Source organism: Equus asinus, chromosome 10 (genome assembly GCF_041296235.1).
Source record: "Equus asinus isolate D_3611 breed Donkey chromosome 10, EquAss-T2T_v2, whole genome shotgun sequence".
In the NCBI taxonomy this organism is placed as follows: Eukaryota; Metazoa; Chordata; class Mammalia; order Perissodactyla; family Equidae; genus Equus; species Equus asinus.
Window position 1 is genome coordinate 36602439 of NC_091799.1, and position 17453 is coordinate 36619891.

A 17453-nucleotide genomic window follows, 5' to 3' on the forward strand; every position below is an offset into this window, starting at 1 on the left:
CCCGGTTGGTGATAAATATCGGATGCAGAAATATTAACATTTTAAAATCTCAGCTCACCTTATCTTAACTTCACTTTTGTTTTCCACACCTGTATAGATTCAGTGGCCTGAAATCTCTCTTACGTACACGCATTGAGAGGCAATGCTATATTATTTCTACAGTTCATATCTGTAGCCATATCTGTAAATGATCTACAACAGATACACATAGACACATGTGAAAAAAATTCTTTATTAATTTCTCACATTTCATTACAAAATGTATGTTGCAAACAACTTGAATAACCTACTTGTGTGTTTTTTGTTGTTTTTTTAAACCCTTGGCTTCAAGAACTCAGAATCTCCCTATCTTTTATCAAGTATTGGGAAACACTGATTATTGGAGTCAATAGGTTATCATTTTGCTATTTATTTTCTTCTCTCAAGCTCTGAAAAAAAAGTCCTCTGTATAAATTAAACAAAAAAAAGTTGTAAATTCTATGTCATTACAGTCAACAGAATTATAATAATGCATTCAAAATGTGCGGCCACAAAATATCAGGTATATGTTCGAAAAAAGAAAAAAATGACATTCTAGCCTTGTTAAAAGGATAATGGTCCCATATTTTTATTAACAGGTTAGCAAAACAAAATCCAATGGATTACAATATTTACATGTTATTTGAAAAATAAAGTAGTGATAAAAGCATGTCACAATTATTTTCTTTTTTTTTCTTTTTTCTTTCTTTTTTTTTCTCTTTTTTTTGTTTGTTTTTGGTAACCATTACGAACACCCAATCCAGGTATGGAACTGTTTAATACATTTGAAATGAGGCCAATTAAAAACAAATATGGACACAAAATGAATCTTTGTTTAGATAGTTCACACTTTCCCCATTTTCTGGTTTCCACATGATGGCCCCCATCCCTAAAAAAAAAAAAATTAAATTAAAACAAACTCCCTACAAATAAAAAGTCTTAACAGCAAGAAAATAAAAGAAGAACATGCTTTTCAAGTAAGCACTTATTCCACAAATGCAATATCTTTCCATGGATTTTATTTGAAGCTGTGTGGGACACTGTCATCTCAGCAATTCCCCTTTCCCTTTCTTCCCTCCCCCTCCCCCAACCCTTCCAAGTAAAAAAAAAAACAAAACATGAAAACCAAAGGACTCACACACGCACAAATCCACAGACACACACACACACATCCAAGCGCACGCACACACAGGCTTCTAAAACCTAGGCTTCAAGGAAAGTTCTTTTCTACTTTTTGGAACGAAACCCTTTGTTCACAATCAGAACATATTAAAGATGTGGACTTAGGTTTAGTCTAAGCTGCTCCCTCCTGAAAAAGCTAATAAGGGGAAACAGAGCAGCTGGCAGCTAGATTGAAAAAAAAAAAAAAGTAGTTCTCCAGGCTCCTTGTAGGATATAAGTATTTCTTGTCCACTCTCACCAAAGGGATGGGATTCTAGCACATCCCCTTGTCCCCCAAAATAAATGAGACCCCCCCAAACACAAGGCAAACAAAAAAGAACACAGATTTTAAAACCACACACAAAAGCCAGCCCATCCTAACAGAAATTATTTGTGTGAGACGGAGAATGTGTAAATTGGACAAGCATCAAAAGGGTGGAGAGGACTTCCTTGTCTGGCCCACAAGCTGCATAGCTGTGCCGAAAAGTTTGGTTCTTTAGTTAAATTAAAAAAAAAAAAGAAAATTAACTTCTTTGTTATTTCCATGTTTAAAATAAAAACATTCCTATTCACAAAAAAAACGAAATCTCCCTTGCCCCCAAATTAAAACACAAGAACAACACACACACAAAAAACAATTTATATGAAAAACTGAATTGTGCTGTGTTTGTAACACTCAAATTGATAGAAAATAAACGTGTGGCAAACAAAACTCCACAGTCACCTTAAAATTAGCTCACATGAATCTATCAAATTCTAAATTATAGTTGAACACTAATAAACAGCTTACCTGGAGTAAAGGATGACAATTCACAAACAGTTATCTAATAATTAAAGTCTGTTTCTTTTTTTTGTTTTGTTTTTTACTAAAATAATTAAAAAAATCACAGTATTTTAAGAAATAAAACCCACATGGGGATTTTAAGCACAATTTGTGTTCCTTTCTTTAAAACTCTTTTTTTTTCTCCATTCACCATCTTGCCCAGCAGTTCTCTACATTTAACCACAAGGACGGCAGGTAGTACTGACAAATGCAGAGAATTTCCCTTGGTTAAGTTTGAGGTACTAGGAAACAGGTGACTGTTTTATGCAAAGCAGTTTTTTGTTTTCTGTTTTTGTTTTTTTTGTTTTTTGTTTTTTCCCAAAGCGGCTGCAGTTAGGTCTTGAAAAAAGCTTAAGGTATTAAAACTAGAAAAACGCACCGAAAGTTGTGCGTCAAAAAGTTGTTCCCCTAAGAGAAGTCTTTACCGTCACGGAGCTTCGTTTCCACATTCTGTCCAAGACCGCCACAGAGCACAACGTGTGCATGGCACGTGCTTCCGTATTCCGCGACAAGTGACAACTTCCATGATGAAGATCCGGAAGAAAAGACGTAGTGATGGAAAAGGAGCCACATATTCCAACCATTTAAATAACTTTAATTTACATACTCATTCACACAGGTACCAGTGCTTTGAAAATAGATTGTTCAGTCCTAAAAAGCAGCTTTGTTCTGTCTTCTCTTCTCTGTCCCCCCCTTCTCAGCCCCAGCTGGCCCTCCCACTTTTTCATCACGGTTCAAGTAAGGTTTGATTAAGAATTTCACCAAACGCTTATTCGTTTTTGGCCTCTGCATTCTCCAGGAGAGATTTGTCAGCAGCTACTACACAGATGGCTACTGTTTCATTCTTTAGGGAAAAGTCTATTCCGATTGCCTCGTCATCTTCTTTCTCCTCTAGGGAGGGCATCTTAATACTGTCCTCCATGTTCTCTTTCAGGTGGATTTCATCTCTGCTCACCTGCTTGGTGTCATTCAACGCCCTGCAAAAACATTGATGGTAGAGACAGATGAGTATATATTTTTTCCTAATTAAACAAAAAAGACACACATCCTTACTTCCCTGACCATAAAAAGGCCTTAGGGTTTCCTTTGAACAAATGCCATGGAGGTAGGACTAAATTCTGAGTGATTTATCTTTGCAACGTGTTATATTTAGGTCATGTATTTCTGGTATCTTATTAAAGATCTGAACCTACAAAAATATCCATTATTATACTACGTTTTGATTATACCATGCTTTGTTTCCAGAATAACCTAATTGTTTTATGGTCCCTCCTCTACTGGGTCATAAGTCATAAGTGGTAATAGCAAGAATTATTTTATGCTCAAACTCACCAGCAGGAGCTGGAAGCCTGGCGATGGGCTATAGGTATTAAGACTAAAAGAGCAACTCAAGTATTAGTAATTTAATGAACAGGTCCAGAAAGAAATCATGGAAACAAACAAAAAGCAGAAACTGGAAGATGGAACCCATGTCTTGGGAAGCTTAGTTATATTCTCTGAAGTTTAATGCTTCAGGTTTCACGGACATTTTCTGCTGAAAGGACCAGCTCCTAGGTTCTCTCTGTGTCTGGCGGACTAAGAGTGCCGTGGGTACGGGATGATCTTATGCTCAAGGATCTTGTAAGTGTTTTGCAGGTATGCTCCCACCTACCTGGGAGGCAGGCAGAGCTGGCTCTGTCCCCGAGGCAGAGCATTGAAGGCACCAAGAGGTGCGTGGGAATGTTCAAGGCCACTCAGGGAATGAATCATCACAGAGGCAGGAACAGAAGCCCGATCTTTTGACCCCGGTCCACGCTCTATCGGAGAATGTCATGCTAATGAAAGCTGAAGGGACACTGGCTGGAGAAAGCTCTAAACTTCTACTCGAGTGGGCTTTGTCATTCATAAAGATGATTTTTCCTCACTTGACTCGTGTCTGGGTGACCATTTTAAAAACCAACAGAAAAGGAGAAACCTAGTTCCTGACAATTGCCTCTCCTCCCATGCCCGGAAATGTGACACAGAGGGGCCTATGCATTGTCACGGGAACCAAAAAAAGAACCTGGTCTGCCTGCCACCTTTCCCTCTGGGCAACGACGTTCTTGGGACGGACTGACTTACATGCCGTGTCTCAGCACGTGCCGTTCCCACTCAGAGCCCTGTGAAAACGCCCGTCCGCAAAATTCACACGGAAAACGCTTCTCGGTGTTAAGAGCAGCCCCACGGTCAGAAAATCTCATCAGATCTGTGAGGAGAGAGCAGACCTGTGTTACCTGTGTGCTGTGGGAGTAGGCAGAAGAGAGAAGTCAACATTCATTAAGACACCTCCTCTCTTCCTTCTACCTAGAAAGCCAACGGGAAAGCAATTTCCAGATTCCTTACTTTCTCCTTCCTGGTTTTCCAACTAAGGGTATTTCTTGGATAGCTCTCAAGAATTTTTCCTGGTTCCCAGGCTCAAGCATCCCCATTCCTCATCACCTCCCCAGTTGCTTCCATCACAAATAATCTGGGGCTTTCTTGCCTGAAGAACCCCTCTGTCCAGTCCCACAGTGTCTTGGCATTTTTTTTGTATCCAATCTCTTCCTTCCGTGATGCACTGTCAGTGCCTCACAGTGTAGCACCTATTCACTTTTTATTTGACACAGGTTTATCTTTCTCACTAAAAAGAACATAGGCTACTGAAAACACCAGGTCAGGTTATGTGTAGGAGACCTCAGAGTTTTGACTTGCTGTGAGTAAGGACAGGGGCTCACAACTTGTCATCTGTCATGGATACCAGAATCAACACCTCCCGGAGTGGCTACAAGCACTGAATGAGATCTACAAGCAAAGAACCTAGCATCAAAGTGAACCTGGACAACGGGGAGGCCAGTATGTGAGAGGGTGTCCTCAGCTAGGGAGGGATGCTGGCTGGCTGCCCGGCATCTCCTCCTCAATTGGTGATAGTCATGAATGTGGGGATATGCAGGCATTTCGGGAGAAGTCGGCTGCAAACATCAAATATTGACTGTCATCATTTTGTTTCCTCCACGGCGCTGGGCACATGTTAGGGATCTGATCAATGTGCATTGGCTGGTTCATTGTTTACAGGCCACTCCTCCTGGCAAACTGAAAGACGCGAGCTTGTATGGCCTTTGTGTTGTCCCAAGTTCCAAGCCCATATGTCCTTCATTACACCACAGAGGGCCAAATCTTCATGCGGGTAACAAACAGCAGGACCTAGACGGTTCTGCAGTCACGTTGCAAAGTGAGGGCAGCGCACAGGGAAATGTCGATCATCTCTACATTTCTGATCACTCTGCACCTGTACACACAAGATGTTACAGGAAGATGTCTCCTGGTTGAAACACTCCATCGAATAAAATCAGGACGACACTAACGGGATAGGTGTCTCTCCGCTGCCTTCATCTTCAGCACAAAAAGCTATGTGAATGGGGCCAGTTTGAACAAAAGATGAAACATTTTCTCACAAATTAAGAAGATCACCACACAAGCCATTAAAAATAATTGCACAGACTATCTTCCTTGATTCTTTTCATTGGAAATGAGACAGCACCATCTGCTCTGCGCATTAATTCCTTAGCAGGGATTATCTTGGGCAAGAAATCAACAGAATGCCTTCGTGACTCCTCCCAGCTGCATAATGAGAGGGGGTGGGGAGGATTCGGCTCGGGTTCATTTGGATTTCTTCATGCCTGATTTCTTTCCTTTCAAATTCCCCCCAGGGCTTCCTAGGCAGGACCCACAGTGGGACCAGTCAGTCCTCTCTCCACTCCTCATGCTGGGAAAGGATGTTGAGAATGGGGTGGCTACAAGGATGTGAGCCCCCTGACCCGGGTGGGCCTGATTAAAGTCTACACTGCCAACGAGGGGCATGCTCCTGGCACGTCCGCTCTTACCCTTAGGAAACATGAAACCAGTCATCTACTCTTTCCAATGGCTCCTGCTGCTTCATCCTCAAAGGAGGAGACCAGTCATTACCTGTCACACATCAAATAGCTCTCCATCAGCCCTGAGGTGGCACCTCCCGCTCTCTACTCCCCGAAGACGGAACGTCTGGCAAAAACACCCTGAGGCTATTGTAGGCCGTTTCTTCTTCTTGGCAAGAATATACCTCGATGGTGGAAAATTGATTCAAAGGAGATGAGACAAAGCAGGCTGTTCTTTCAAGGATCGGCGAGGGGGCCAGGAAGGGTCAGAGTTGTAATTTCCATTAACGTTACTAGAAGTTGCTCATGTCAGCACCCCTCCTCCGAGGGAGGAATCCACGCTTCTCCACCCCAGGGCTTTTTTTCTCATGTGGTTAAGGCTCATGAATGTGGACGCTGCAATTTCCAGGAGGAAGCGATCAGACACCAGGAAGTTCTTTTCAGCCAAACCGAGCTGGTCTGACGCCACCGTGCCCACGGGGAGGGGGCAACCAAGAAAATTTGCCTGGTGTGTCCCACACATCTAACTGCCATCTTTTTTCTTCTAATTTCCTACGCTTTTATTTTGGAGGAGTCACAGGGCAGGGAAGGAGAAAAAGGGGTTCTGGCCTCTGCAATGCTTATAACCTCTAAAACCACGTGTGCTCAGCTTTCGAGATGAAAAAGTCATAATATGCAATGAAGAATCATTTCTTTCCTGAGAGGAATGTTAGGCCATGGAGCATCACGCAGCAGAAGGAGACTCTGTCCCCTCTGTCAGGAGTGTCCCCTTCCAGAGACCGCTGGGAACAGCACATAGCCATTAAAGCATTCACTAAGCACCTACTTGTGCAATGTTAAAAAAAAAAAAAAATTAAAAAACCGTGCTTCTCAGATCACAGCGTTTTCTTTGTAAGAAATGGATCATTACGGCCCCTCCTAAGAAAAGTTCCAACTTTACACGGTTAATCAACCTATATGGTGAGGATGTTTTCTTTGTCCATTTATTTTTCAGGCTGACCACGGACATGGGGGTTTCGAAGAGCTGGTATGCCTTGGCCGGCAGTGTCTGCTGTCATCTTGGCTGGGACTTCAGGGGTCACACGCGACCCCCACTTTGCAAACCCATGGTCTCCTGCTATGGCGTCATGGTGGGGATGGGGATGGGGGTAGAAGTGTGAACACGTCAGGAAAAAGCACAGGGAGAACCTCAGAGGGAAATGGCCACCACCTAGGTTTTCTTAGGCTTGCCCACTGAGCAAGCAGGAAAAAGAAAGCTATTCTGCAAAAGGGCCCCTTAGATGCAAGGCTCCCTTCAGTGAAGACCATCCCGCTGCCCAAATGGCTGGGGAAACGGTACGCAGTGTAAAAGAAATCTTGCCTTTGGAGCCAGAAGACCTAAATTCAACCTCCAGAGTTTTGTTCTGCCTTTTGTTTTTTTTATTTTGAACGAGCTTTTAAATTTCCTCGGCCTTTATTTGTCCATTTGTAAAATGACAATAATACCACCTACACTGCAGGGTTATCGTTTAGTAGTGATTGCTGTGTTCTAGGAACTGGGCTAATGTCTTGTACATTATCTCATTTAAGCTTCACACAACCCTAGAAGGCAGGTGATATTATTATTATTATTATGGATGATGTATGCACAAGGAGATAAAAGAATTTACCCAAAGTCATGTAGCTAGTAAGTAGCGAACTGGGAGCCAAATCAGGCAGGCCAACTGCAGAACCCTCTCCATTGCATAAGATTAAAGAAAAAGTTATACATTGGGGCCGGCCCCGTGGCTCAGTGGTTAAGTTCGTGTGCTCTGCTGTGGTGGCCCAGGGTTTCACTGGTTTGGATCCTGGGTGCAGACATGGTACCGCTCATCAGGCCATGCTGAGGCGGCGTTCCACATGCCACAAGTAGAAGGACCCACAACTAAAATATACAACTATGTACTGGGGGGATTTGGGGGAGCAGAAGCAAAAGAAAAAACAAAAGAAGACTGGCAACAGTTGTTAGCTCAGGTGCCAATCTTAAAAAAAAGAAAAAAGAAAAAGTTATATAAAAACAACCAGCACTGGGCCTGGCACATGACGATGCTCAAGAATGGCAACTAATCATCCTTCTCATCACTGTCATGAAATCTATAATGTTTATTTCTCATGTTTATGTTATCCATGTGCTTTTGATAAATCTGCGGTAACTAAAGTAACATATCCCAATCAACAGTCTTAAAGGCACTGTCCGGGGATTTCCACAACATTCTGTGTTGAACAACATAGGAAACCAACTCTAGATCACGTAAATGTATGTCTATAACTAAATACACTTTTGAAAAACTTTATTTTGAAAATAATTATATAGACGCAGGGGAAGTTGGAAAAATTGTGCAAAAATCCCATGAAGCCTTCCCCAGGGTCCCTGTACACTCACGGTTGAATGAAAGCTGTTGGTTTCTCTTTCCCTCTTTACAAAGCAAGAACGCAGCAGCAGGGGGGTTAAGAAGAGAGCCAAGCAGAGGGACGTAAGGAGAGGGACTGGGGCTCAAGTTCTTTGTGGCCTCCCCGACACCTCAGCGGTGTATGTCCCAACAGCAACAATTTTAAGTAAGCATTCAATGGGAAGTTCATTTACATTCCTCAATAGCTTTACAATGTCACCTATCTTGCTGTCTGTCCGTCTTTATTCTGAAGATTCCCTAGACGCCAGTTTTCTTTAATTTAAACAAATCATCACCATATATTTTTAAACAAATAGATAGCTTAGAGCTAGAAAATGTCTGTTTTCCTTGGAGTTTCTATAGCCGGTAACAGTTTACAGAGACATGGCCCCTGACACGTTTCTGAAGCCAGTCTGTTCTGCTACTTAACTAAGAAGGATCGTTCCTTCTGTTCCCCCTACAATAACCTTCTGCCTGCCTTCTGTCTCACCATGGACGTGCTGGATGCCATCTGGGACTCAGAGGGCAGGGAGGAGACAAACCTCTGTCATCAGCCTTGCTGTTCATTTCTTCTTCCTTGTCCTCGTCTTCACTGCTGGAGCTCTCCATCTTCTCCTTCATCTGTTCCAGCTGATCCAAGTTAACCCGTCCAACCAGCTCAAAGTTACGGCTTACCTGAAAAAAGCCCAAACAGAGGATGGAACAGTGAACCACAGACGGAATGGGGGTCTTCCTAGGGGAGAGACCTTTCCAACCTCATTCTCCTCTGACTGTGATTTCAGAACCAGGACCAAAGAGCACAGGTGCCAAGAGGTCTTTTTCTTCACTATGCCTCTTTCAAGGTGGAGCCATCCTTTGCACCTGCGTTCCGCCATTTTCATTGGAACTGTCAACATTGGACCTCCCTTACTAAACTTAGCAAAAAATACGAGCAACAGTCAACAGGAAATCAAAAGTATCATGAAGCCTTAGGTAGACAGTAGGTGTCCAATAAACAGTTTTTGAGTTGAATTGAAAGTGGGAATTTCTGTAAACTACCTAAGTTTCAAAGACCTCTGGAGGAGAAGAGCTCTGTAAGTGACCTGAAAACGAGCAGTAAGAGTCACAACGTTTTTCTATCAACCTGGAGGGCTGTAGGCTCTCCCAACTTAGGCCAGATGACAAGTGTTCGATTCCTAACTCCAGTTTAAACAGAAGACAATGTCATTACCCTTGGTCTTACTACTATTTTTGAAGCTGACCACAGCCTATTTACCAAGGCTGAGATTACCTGAGAAAAATCTAGATGACTAGCCCCTAAAACACCCATTAAGAGTGTTAACTATGGCTGATTTTTATTTATATAAAATGTTGTTCGAATAATGTGGGAATCCAAACTCTCTGCAAAATATCCAAGGGAAATAAAAAGCCATGCTAAGAAAACTCTGTAATGATGTTCTGTTTGGGGTTCTCACATCAGTGGGAGCACAAAATTTTTACCCTCTTCATTAAGCTATTTTCAGAACCTCTTCAGCTGTATGCATAGAATTATCAACAATGACAGTTTAGCACAGGACTCAAGCCAACAAAATAACTCAAGCCAGTCAACAGCCAGGGGCTGCTCCTCTGTGGAGAGGGCTGTGCTCCCCATGTTGGGGGCAAGGGGAGGGGCCCCCAAAGAAGAATGAGAGCCAGTTTTGGTCTCCAGAGGCTCACAGTTTAGTTGAGGAGAGAAGACAGACATCAGTAATTAGATTCCAAGGCATATTTCTATAGCTGCTACAGTAGAGATAGAAGGTAATGAAGGCACAGGAGAGGAAAGAGAGAATCTACAAGACAATTCTGAAATATTCTCTGGGACTAGACTGGAACAAAGATTTGCTGAGCACCACCAATTTCATATGCCTGGCAGATGGGACATCACCATCAACTGCAACAAATGCAAGAGAAAGAGACACAGTATCAGGGCCAAGAGACGGTCCTGTGACAAGGCTTAATATTATCCCAACAGTGTCCTGGAGGAGGTACATAGCATTTAAGAGGAGGAAGAAGACTCAGGAAAAAAGCTCTTTTAGAGTGAGAGAAATGATACACTGGTGTAACTATAACAACAAAATCCACAAAATCAGTTGACCTTAAAAACTCAACACGACGATGGAAAAGATGTCTTTGTCAATCTCAGTGCCAAACACTCAGGGAAGGCAGATTCTTGCTTTGCTCACTAAAAAATTTTAAAAAAATGAGTGGACTACGGTGAAAAGGAGGAGGAGGAAGTCAGTTCAGCATCTTTAGTTCTCCTTCGGCCCCTCTAAGAGTTCACGGTCAATCTCCGAGACGGTTGCTTGTAGCACCTTCCTAACTGGGTACTCATCTACCATGTCTCACTCCTACAGACCTCAGAGAATCCTTGGTTTCTATTTTCATCACGTAAAAGCAAAGGTGGAGAGTGCCAGGAGCATGAGCTTTGAAGTCAGACAGACCTGAGTTCAGGTTCAAGGTTTGCATTAACTACGAGGCCCTGGGCCTCAACATAAATGTCCTCAACGTCCTCATTTGTAAAAGGGGGTCAGACAGTACCTGAAACCCATAGGTCCCCAACACGTAGCTTCCTTCCCCTTTCTGGGAATGTGGGCTTTTCCAATTTTGGCTTTTGGAAACGGATATAACAAGCCTTGTAAATGCATATTTATAAAGTTATGTTTAGCTACAAAGTCTACATTTTAACCAAATAGCACTTATGACAAATATTTGAATAAATTTTTCTGGGTTGCCAGTTTTTTCAGAAAAGGGGGCAAGATTCCCATTTGCCTAATTTTGAAATATGTGTGAAGAAACATTTTTAAATGACCAGTACTTAAAAAGCAGCCTTTTCTGGGGCTGGCCCCGTGGCCGAGTGGTTAGGTTCCCACGCTCCGCTGCAGGCGGCCCAGTGTTTCGTTGGTTCGAATCCTGGGCGCGGACACGGCACTGCTCATCAAACCACGCTGAGGTGGCGTCCCACATGCCGCAACTAGAAGGACTCACAACAAAGAATATACAACTGTGTACTGGGGGGCTTTGGGGAGAAAAAGGAAAGAAATAAAATCTTTAAAAAAAAAAAAAAGCAGCCTTTTCTGACCATCTTCTCCCACTTCCCACCTTCAGCCAGGGCAACTGTAGGTTTGCATATGGGGCATGACGAGTGGGCAGTGGCCAGGAAACAAAAGTAATGAAATCAAGAAAGCCAAAAAAGAACGCTCAAATATCTTCTTTAATCTGGTGGTTTGCATTCATTCATTCAGCAAGGACTTCATTCATTCATTCAAGAAGGACTTCGTTCATTCATTCATTCAACAAGGACTCCCTGAGGGCCTGCTGTGTGCCAGGCAGACCCTGTGCTAGGTATTGGAGCCTCTGTTTCTCAAGGAACTCAAGGTGACAGAAGGAGATCTGTTACCAACCAATGTTATTTTTTCCTTTTCCTCCCAGGATATTTTTTTGGGGGTGGGGGGTAAGGATTGTATTTGTCCATCTTCCCATCACCTTCATTCCTTTACTAGAAATCTGTTAACATTTTGGATTCTGCACAATTTTAAAAGACTACATGACATTTTCATGGTGTGATGCTCATTCGGGGCTGACCCAGGATTTCCTTGTCCTGAAGATTTCCAAAATCTTTGCTATGCAATTAAAAGATAAAAGTAAAAACTAAAATTTTTGCTATGTAATTAGAAGATTTAAAATAAAAACTCTTTATCGTGTTGGGTCCTTACTATACTTTAAATCCTCTAATCAGCCATCCAATATTAATCTCAATACAAAAGGAAGATTCCGTGCTACACCAGCTCTCACCTGGATTATTGCAGGCCCCCTCCCTCCCTCCTTCCTTCCATTCGTGCCCCTTCTTGCTTCTTTTCTCCAGTGGAGCCTGAGCGACTTTTAAAAAAATTTAAATCTGTTCATGTCATCTCTGCCTGCCCTGAGGATAAAAACCCCAATTTCTTAGTGTGGTTTACATGGCCGACTATCATCTTATCCTGGCCCACTTCCTCCAGACTGGCTCCCCTTTGCTCCCACCACCCTGACCTTACTGAGATTCCTGGAATACGCCATGCTCTCGACCTTGTGCCTCTCCCTGAACGTGCCATTTCCTCTGTCTGAAATTTCCCTGAGCCTGCCTCTTTCACGTCTTCCAGCCTCACTTCAATGTCACAGGGGGACCCTCTCTCAACGTCTCAGTTACGTCCTCTGGCTCTATGCTTCCACAGCACCCTCCACTCCCCTTTTAGAACTCATTGCACTCAGAGATTCATTGTTCATGGCCTGCCTCCCCTCCTTCCCCCCGAACTGCAAACTCTGCGAGGACAGACACTGCATCTTAGTCACAGCTGGATCTCCACTGGCCAGGGCCATGTCCAGATCAGAGGGGGTGTGCTTCTCACCTCCTGGCTACTGGCTGTCTTCATTTTAATTTAACATATTTTTCTTTCCTAGAAACGTTCACAAAGAAAAATTGGAAAGTAGAAAAAACTCATTTAAAGTCCAACTACCTATACATAATAACTGTTAATGAGTTATTCTATTTCTGTATTCCTGTTCTCTACGCATAGACTATTTACACTGCTATAATCATATTAAAACTATGAGCATGTATCCTGTTTTTTTATGCCTGGCTCGGCATAGGTATCATTTTTAATCACTATATAATATTTCATCAAGTGGATATATTATAGTTTACTGGAGTCTTCCCATACGAGTTTATCTTCTGTTATTTCCGGCTTTCCACTATTAAAAATGCAGTAATAGGCCTTATTGTATATAAACCTTTTTTTACGTTTAGTTTTAATTTTATAGGCTAAATTTCCAGAGGTGAAATTACAAGTTCAAAGTTAAAGGGTGCGGGCTTTATAAAAGTTCCAATATATTTCCATGTTGGCTTCTGAAATGATCACGCCAGTAAGTTACTTTCTGGACCTCGTGACCGGTGGGTATCTAACCAACTTCTTAATGGGGCAGAGGACATACTGAGGGAAATTCACTTTTTTCTCTGGAGATGAGAAGCAGTTTATGACCTTGTTTCCCCAAAGGCCCACAACAGAGGGAGAAAGAGCAAAGCTAAGAGTTTGAGATTTACAACCTGGCTCCTTGCAGCCTTTTGAAGGCAAAAGAAGCCATTCGTGGTTTTGAAGCGTGGATTGTTCAAATATGTAATCACTCAGACTATAAAACTGTACATGCAGATCTTTATATCTCATGAAAGTTATCTGTGCATGTCCCCGAATCCAAAGTCCCCTGTGAAGGCCACTAACCCTGAGCCCTGGTAAAGTGAGCTGTCCAATAAGAATGTGAGATGTGGTGCCAACAACCAGGAAGAGCTCTACCCCTTAACCTGGAAGTGCTAGCACTGCAAACCCTTCCACGCTCACGCTTGATGTTCAAGCTTCACACCTACGTTGGCCTTTGTCAGTTGGTTTTAACCATTCACCAAAATGGTTCAGCCCTGTCCCTAGCGTGGGAAGGAATTTCTGTACTTGAGGCTTATTCTAAGGGGAGAAGTATTACATCACTTACACATGTTATCAAGTTGAACAGGCATTTTCATATCGTCCCAGGGTGGCAAACCCAGTCCTAGGGGAAAGACTGACAGAAACTTGCTTCATCATGAAAAAATGAAATCGACACCCTTGTTTTCTGTAATAAACCTCATTGCATATAAACCTTTCTTTCTTGCTTAGCAGACACTAAGTGGGGGAGATTGTGATGAAGAAAAATCCACTTAACATTTCCAGAGTTTCCCCTCCTACTTCCTTAACATTTGTACCTTCAAAAAGGGTCACCCAATCGGGATGTTCACATCACCTAAGATCCCATGTCCATGTAAAAAGAAAGGCCAAAGTGAACTTTTTATTTCTAGAAAAAGTGACACTGGAGAACATGGAGAAACTGCCTCTTACATCAGAAATGCCCATCTCAGTCACAAACTGAGAATGTGTCGTGTTGCGAAGATTTTAAAGGACTTACAGGCACAGGCTGGCAGTTTTTTTCTGTAAAGGGCCAGGTTTTTTTTAGGCCTTCTGGACCATATAGTCTCTGTCATAACTACTCTCTGGCTGGCTCGAAAGCAGCTACAGACAATACGGAAATGGATGAGCGTGGCGGTGTTCCAATAAACTGTATTTGCGGACACTGAAATTTGAATTTCATTTAATTTCACATGTCACAAAATAGTACTCTCTTGACTTTTTCCAACCATTAAAGAATGTCAAAACCATTCTTAGCTGGCGGACCATATAAAAACAGGCAGTGGGTTGGATCTGGTCCATGGGTCAGTTTGCCAACCCCTGACTTCCGGTATCAGGTGGTTTATAAAGCAGATCTTCTTCACTTGTCTTTGAAAGTCAGAATGGGAACGAGAGAAAGAAATGAGTGGGAGAAAGGTTCAGGAACGCATCTCCTCTGATTTCTTGCAGGAGGATGGTCAAAGGTGCAGGTACAGATCTTGAATTCTTGGATCGAACATATCCATCAGAGCTCTTGTAAAAGCTTCCAGAAAGGAGATTCAGCTAAGTGTCTTAAAGGTCTATGAAAGATGAGCAGTGACACCATATTTGCCCTGCACTCTGCTGCCCTCCTATTTTATGAATACCTTTACCAAGAACCTAACATGCTGGGTTCTGATTCTTTGTCTAAGCTTGTCTCGACTACTTCCTTATAAACTCCTCCAGCGTGGCAACCATTTCTTATTTAGCTTTATATGCTCAGTGCAGAGTATAAGGCCAGTCATCTAGCTGACAACAAATGTTATTTGAGTTTACCGGTAACATAAAAACCCATGGGAGATCATACAATACAAAGAACTTCATAATATTGCTTCCCATGATACAAATTTGCTTGCTAATAAGAGAACAAAACTGGACGTTTTCTAAAAGATTTTGTTTCAGTTCTTACCAAATATCTCTTACGTGCTAAAAATTAATCCAACAGTTTTTATACATATCATTTAACCCTTATGACCATTCTGCAAGATACGCATTATCTTCTATATTTGTAGATGATGAAAACAGAACACAAAACAGGTAAGTGATAAAGCCAGGATTAGAACTCACATCTTCAGATGACATAGCTCCAGCTCCCCCTATGATAATGCAAAGCATCTGTAGAAACGCATGATTACTTTAAAAATATGTAAAAATGACCCATGGTATGCTGGCTGAACACAAGAAGAAAGAAGACAGAAGACGCTCTGCTCTAATATTTGATGGGACAGAGCAATGGAATCTTTTGAGAATTTTTCTTCAAAATAAAAATCTTCCCGAGAATTGTAAGAACAAAGGAGGGTAAAGTAGCCAGAGGGGTATGGAGCACAGAAGTCAAGGAGAATATGTACTTTCTTTTGCAATCACTGAGTCAGAAGCAGAAAACAGGCATCTGCCAGACCTAATTTAGCAAAAGCTCAGACAAAATCAACTCATTTTGAGAATCTCATCCTAACTCGAGTCACAAGTGCTCAAGAAAGCCAAGTGAAAGGCACCATTAAGAAAGTCAGAGAACTTTATTGTTGGCCAACTAAGCTGTTGCCAATCTCCTGAACTCGAAATCCACAGGCAAAGATGCTGACAGTGCTGCCAAATTTTGCTTATTTGAACAAACAGGATACTTAAAATCTCCTATGTGAAAAGTGATTTCATTTATCGATTTCTTTCGCCAACAGCTACTGGAGCCCTTACTGTAAGCAGGGCACTGTGGTTAGACTTTGGAAGAAAAGAGGAGTAAATAAGGTGGTTTCCATTTTAAGAATGTTGCATCCAATGACAAGACTTGTTAAGAGCTAAGCGTAAGTTGAGACAACATGAAATCAGTGCCTTAACAGAAGAATAAGGAAAGTCCTAGGGAAGCTTAAAAGCAGGAGCAGTTAACTGTGACTGGAGAGTGGAGTGGATAGTCTTAAAGGTCGCAAGCAAAGAGCATCTTCAAATGTCTACTTGAGAAATACCGCCTAATGTTCTGCCAGGCACATCCCTCTGAAAAATGGTCACCCCTCTTGCTCATCTGCTTCTGATTTCTCTGTCTTCCAAAGCGCATAAAAGAAATGGGTCTACGGTTGACAAATCAGGAAGCAAGACTAACATGAAGGAAAGCAGAGATGAAATGACATGATCTTCTGGAGAAAACTTCAGCTTGCAGAAATCCTCGGAGCTGATAAAGCTAAAGCCGCTAGTACTTATTTCAGAAATTAAAGGCAATCCAAAAACACGGCCCCAGGTGTGTTTCCTGACTTGGAGTGCGAGAAAGTTCTTTTGCTTTATTTCTCTGCATTTCCTTTGCTGGAAACAAATGGTTCTATATGACTTTTTTGCCACTGTGGATGTCACTAGACCAGAAAGCTGAACAGTTTTATAGGACTAACTAAAATGTTGATGATTCCTTCTGAGCTTAACGTTCGCTGCTTCCCCTAAACTGGTGGAAAGTAAGAGATACGAGCTCCTTAGACTTCAGCTGCCTGAGGCACCATTTGTATAAAAAATTAAAAACATTTCAAAGTAAATTCAATTAGTGAATGTGTATTGCCTGAATAGTCTATCCTTCTAAATTTAATACACCGAACATGACAATTTTACGAGCAAACCAAGTTAGAGATAATATATTTTTATGTTCCTTAACTAGCAAAGAGACTTCAGAACCATAAAGAACACTAACAAGGTATTGCATATACTTAAACTTTCTTGAAAAAAAAAAACTGGAGTTTTTTTTTAAATGTGAGAAGCGCAAGGTTTGGTTTTTCTCATGACTTCAAGGTTCCTAGAAATCTTAAGTCTTCATCTTTCACCAGCGATGCTAATAAATGGCACTATTGATACATGAGTTCATTGTGTGTGTGTGTGCAGGTGTGTGTGAGAAAGAGAAAGAGAGAGAGAGGAATGGAAGGAGGGAGGGATTGAAAGATTAGTTTGCCTTCTGGAAAATCTAGTGAAAGCAGAAAGAGGGAGTTGAGGGACAAAAAATAAGATTTCAAACAGCCTGCACTGTTTACTTTAGATTCCAAGAGATTCCTTCTTCACTGGCACAAAGATAAAGGTCTAGGAAGACAAGTGTCACCTAAAAACTGACACTGTTGGAGCCAGCCCAGTGGCAGAATGGTTACGTTCACATGTTCTCCTTCTGAGGCCCTTGGTTCAT

The 17453-nt window shown here is 42.0% G+C and overlaps 1 protein-coding gene across 13 annotated transcripts in view; it reads right to left on the minus strand.

The window, feature by feature from the left end:
* Nucleotides 1–210: 210 nt before the first annotated feature.
* ZNF462 (zinc finger protein 462) overlaps nucleotides 211–17453 on the minus strand; it is a 140790-nt gene continuing 123547 nt past the window's right edge. For 11 of the 13 annotated variants that reach the window (XM_070519085.1, XM_070519078.1, XM_070519083.1 and 8 more), the window contains exons 11-13: nucleotides 8861–8993; nucleotides 4103–4226; nucleotides 211–2979 (exon numbers count right to left, since the gene is read on the minus strand). In XM_070519085.1, the coding sequence (XP_070375186.1) occupies nucleotides 2772–2979; nucleotides 4103–4226; nucleotides 8861–8993 (465 nt within the window). In that variant the 3' untranslated portion in view covers nucleotides 211–2771. Of the gene's footprint in view, nucleotides 2980–3653; nucleotides 3799–4102; nucleotides 4227–8860; nucleotides 8994–17453 lie in introns of all 13 variants that reach the window. The other 2 variants (XR_011506304.1, XR_011506302.1) reach the window with 2 other exon arrangements.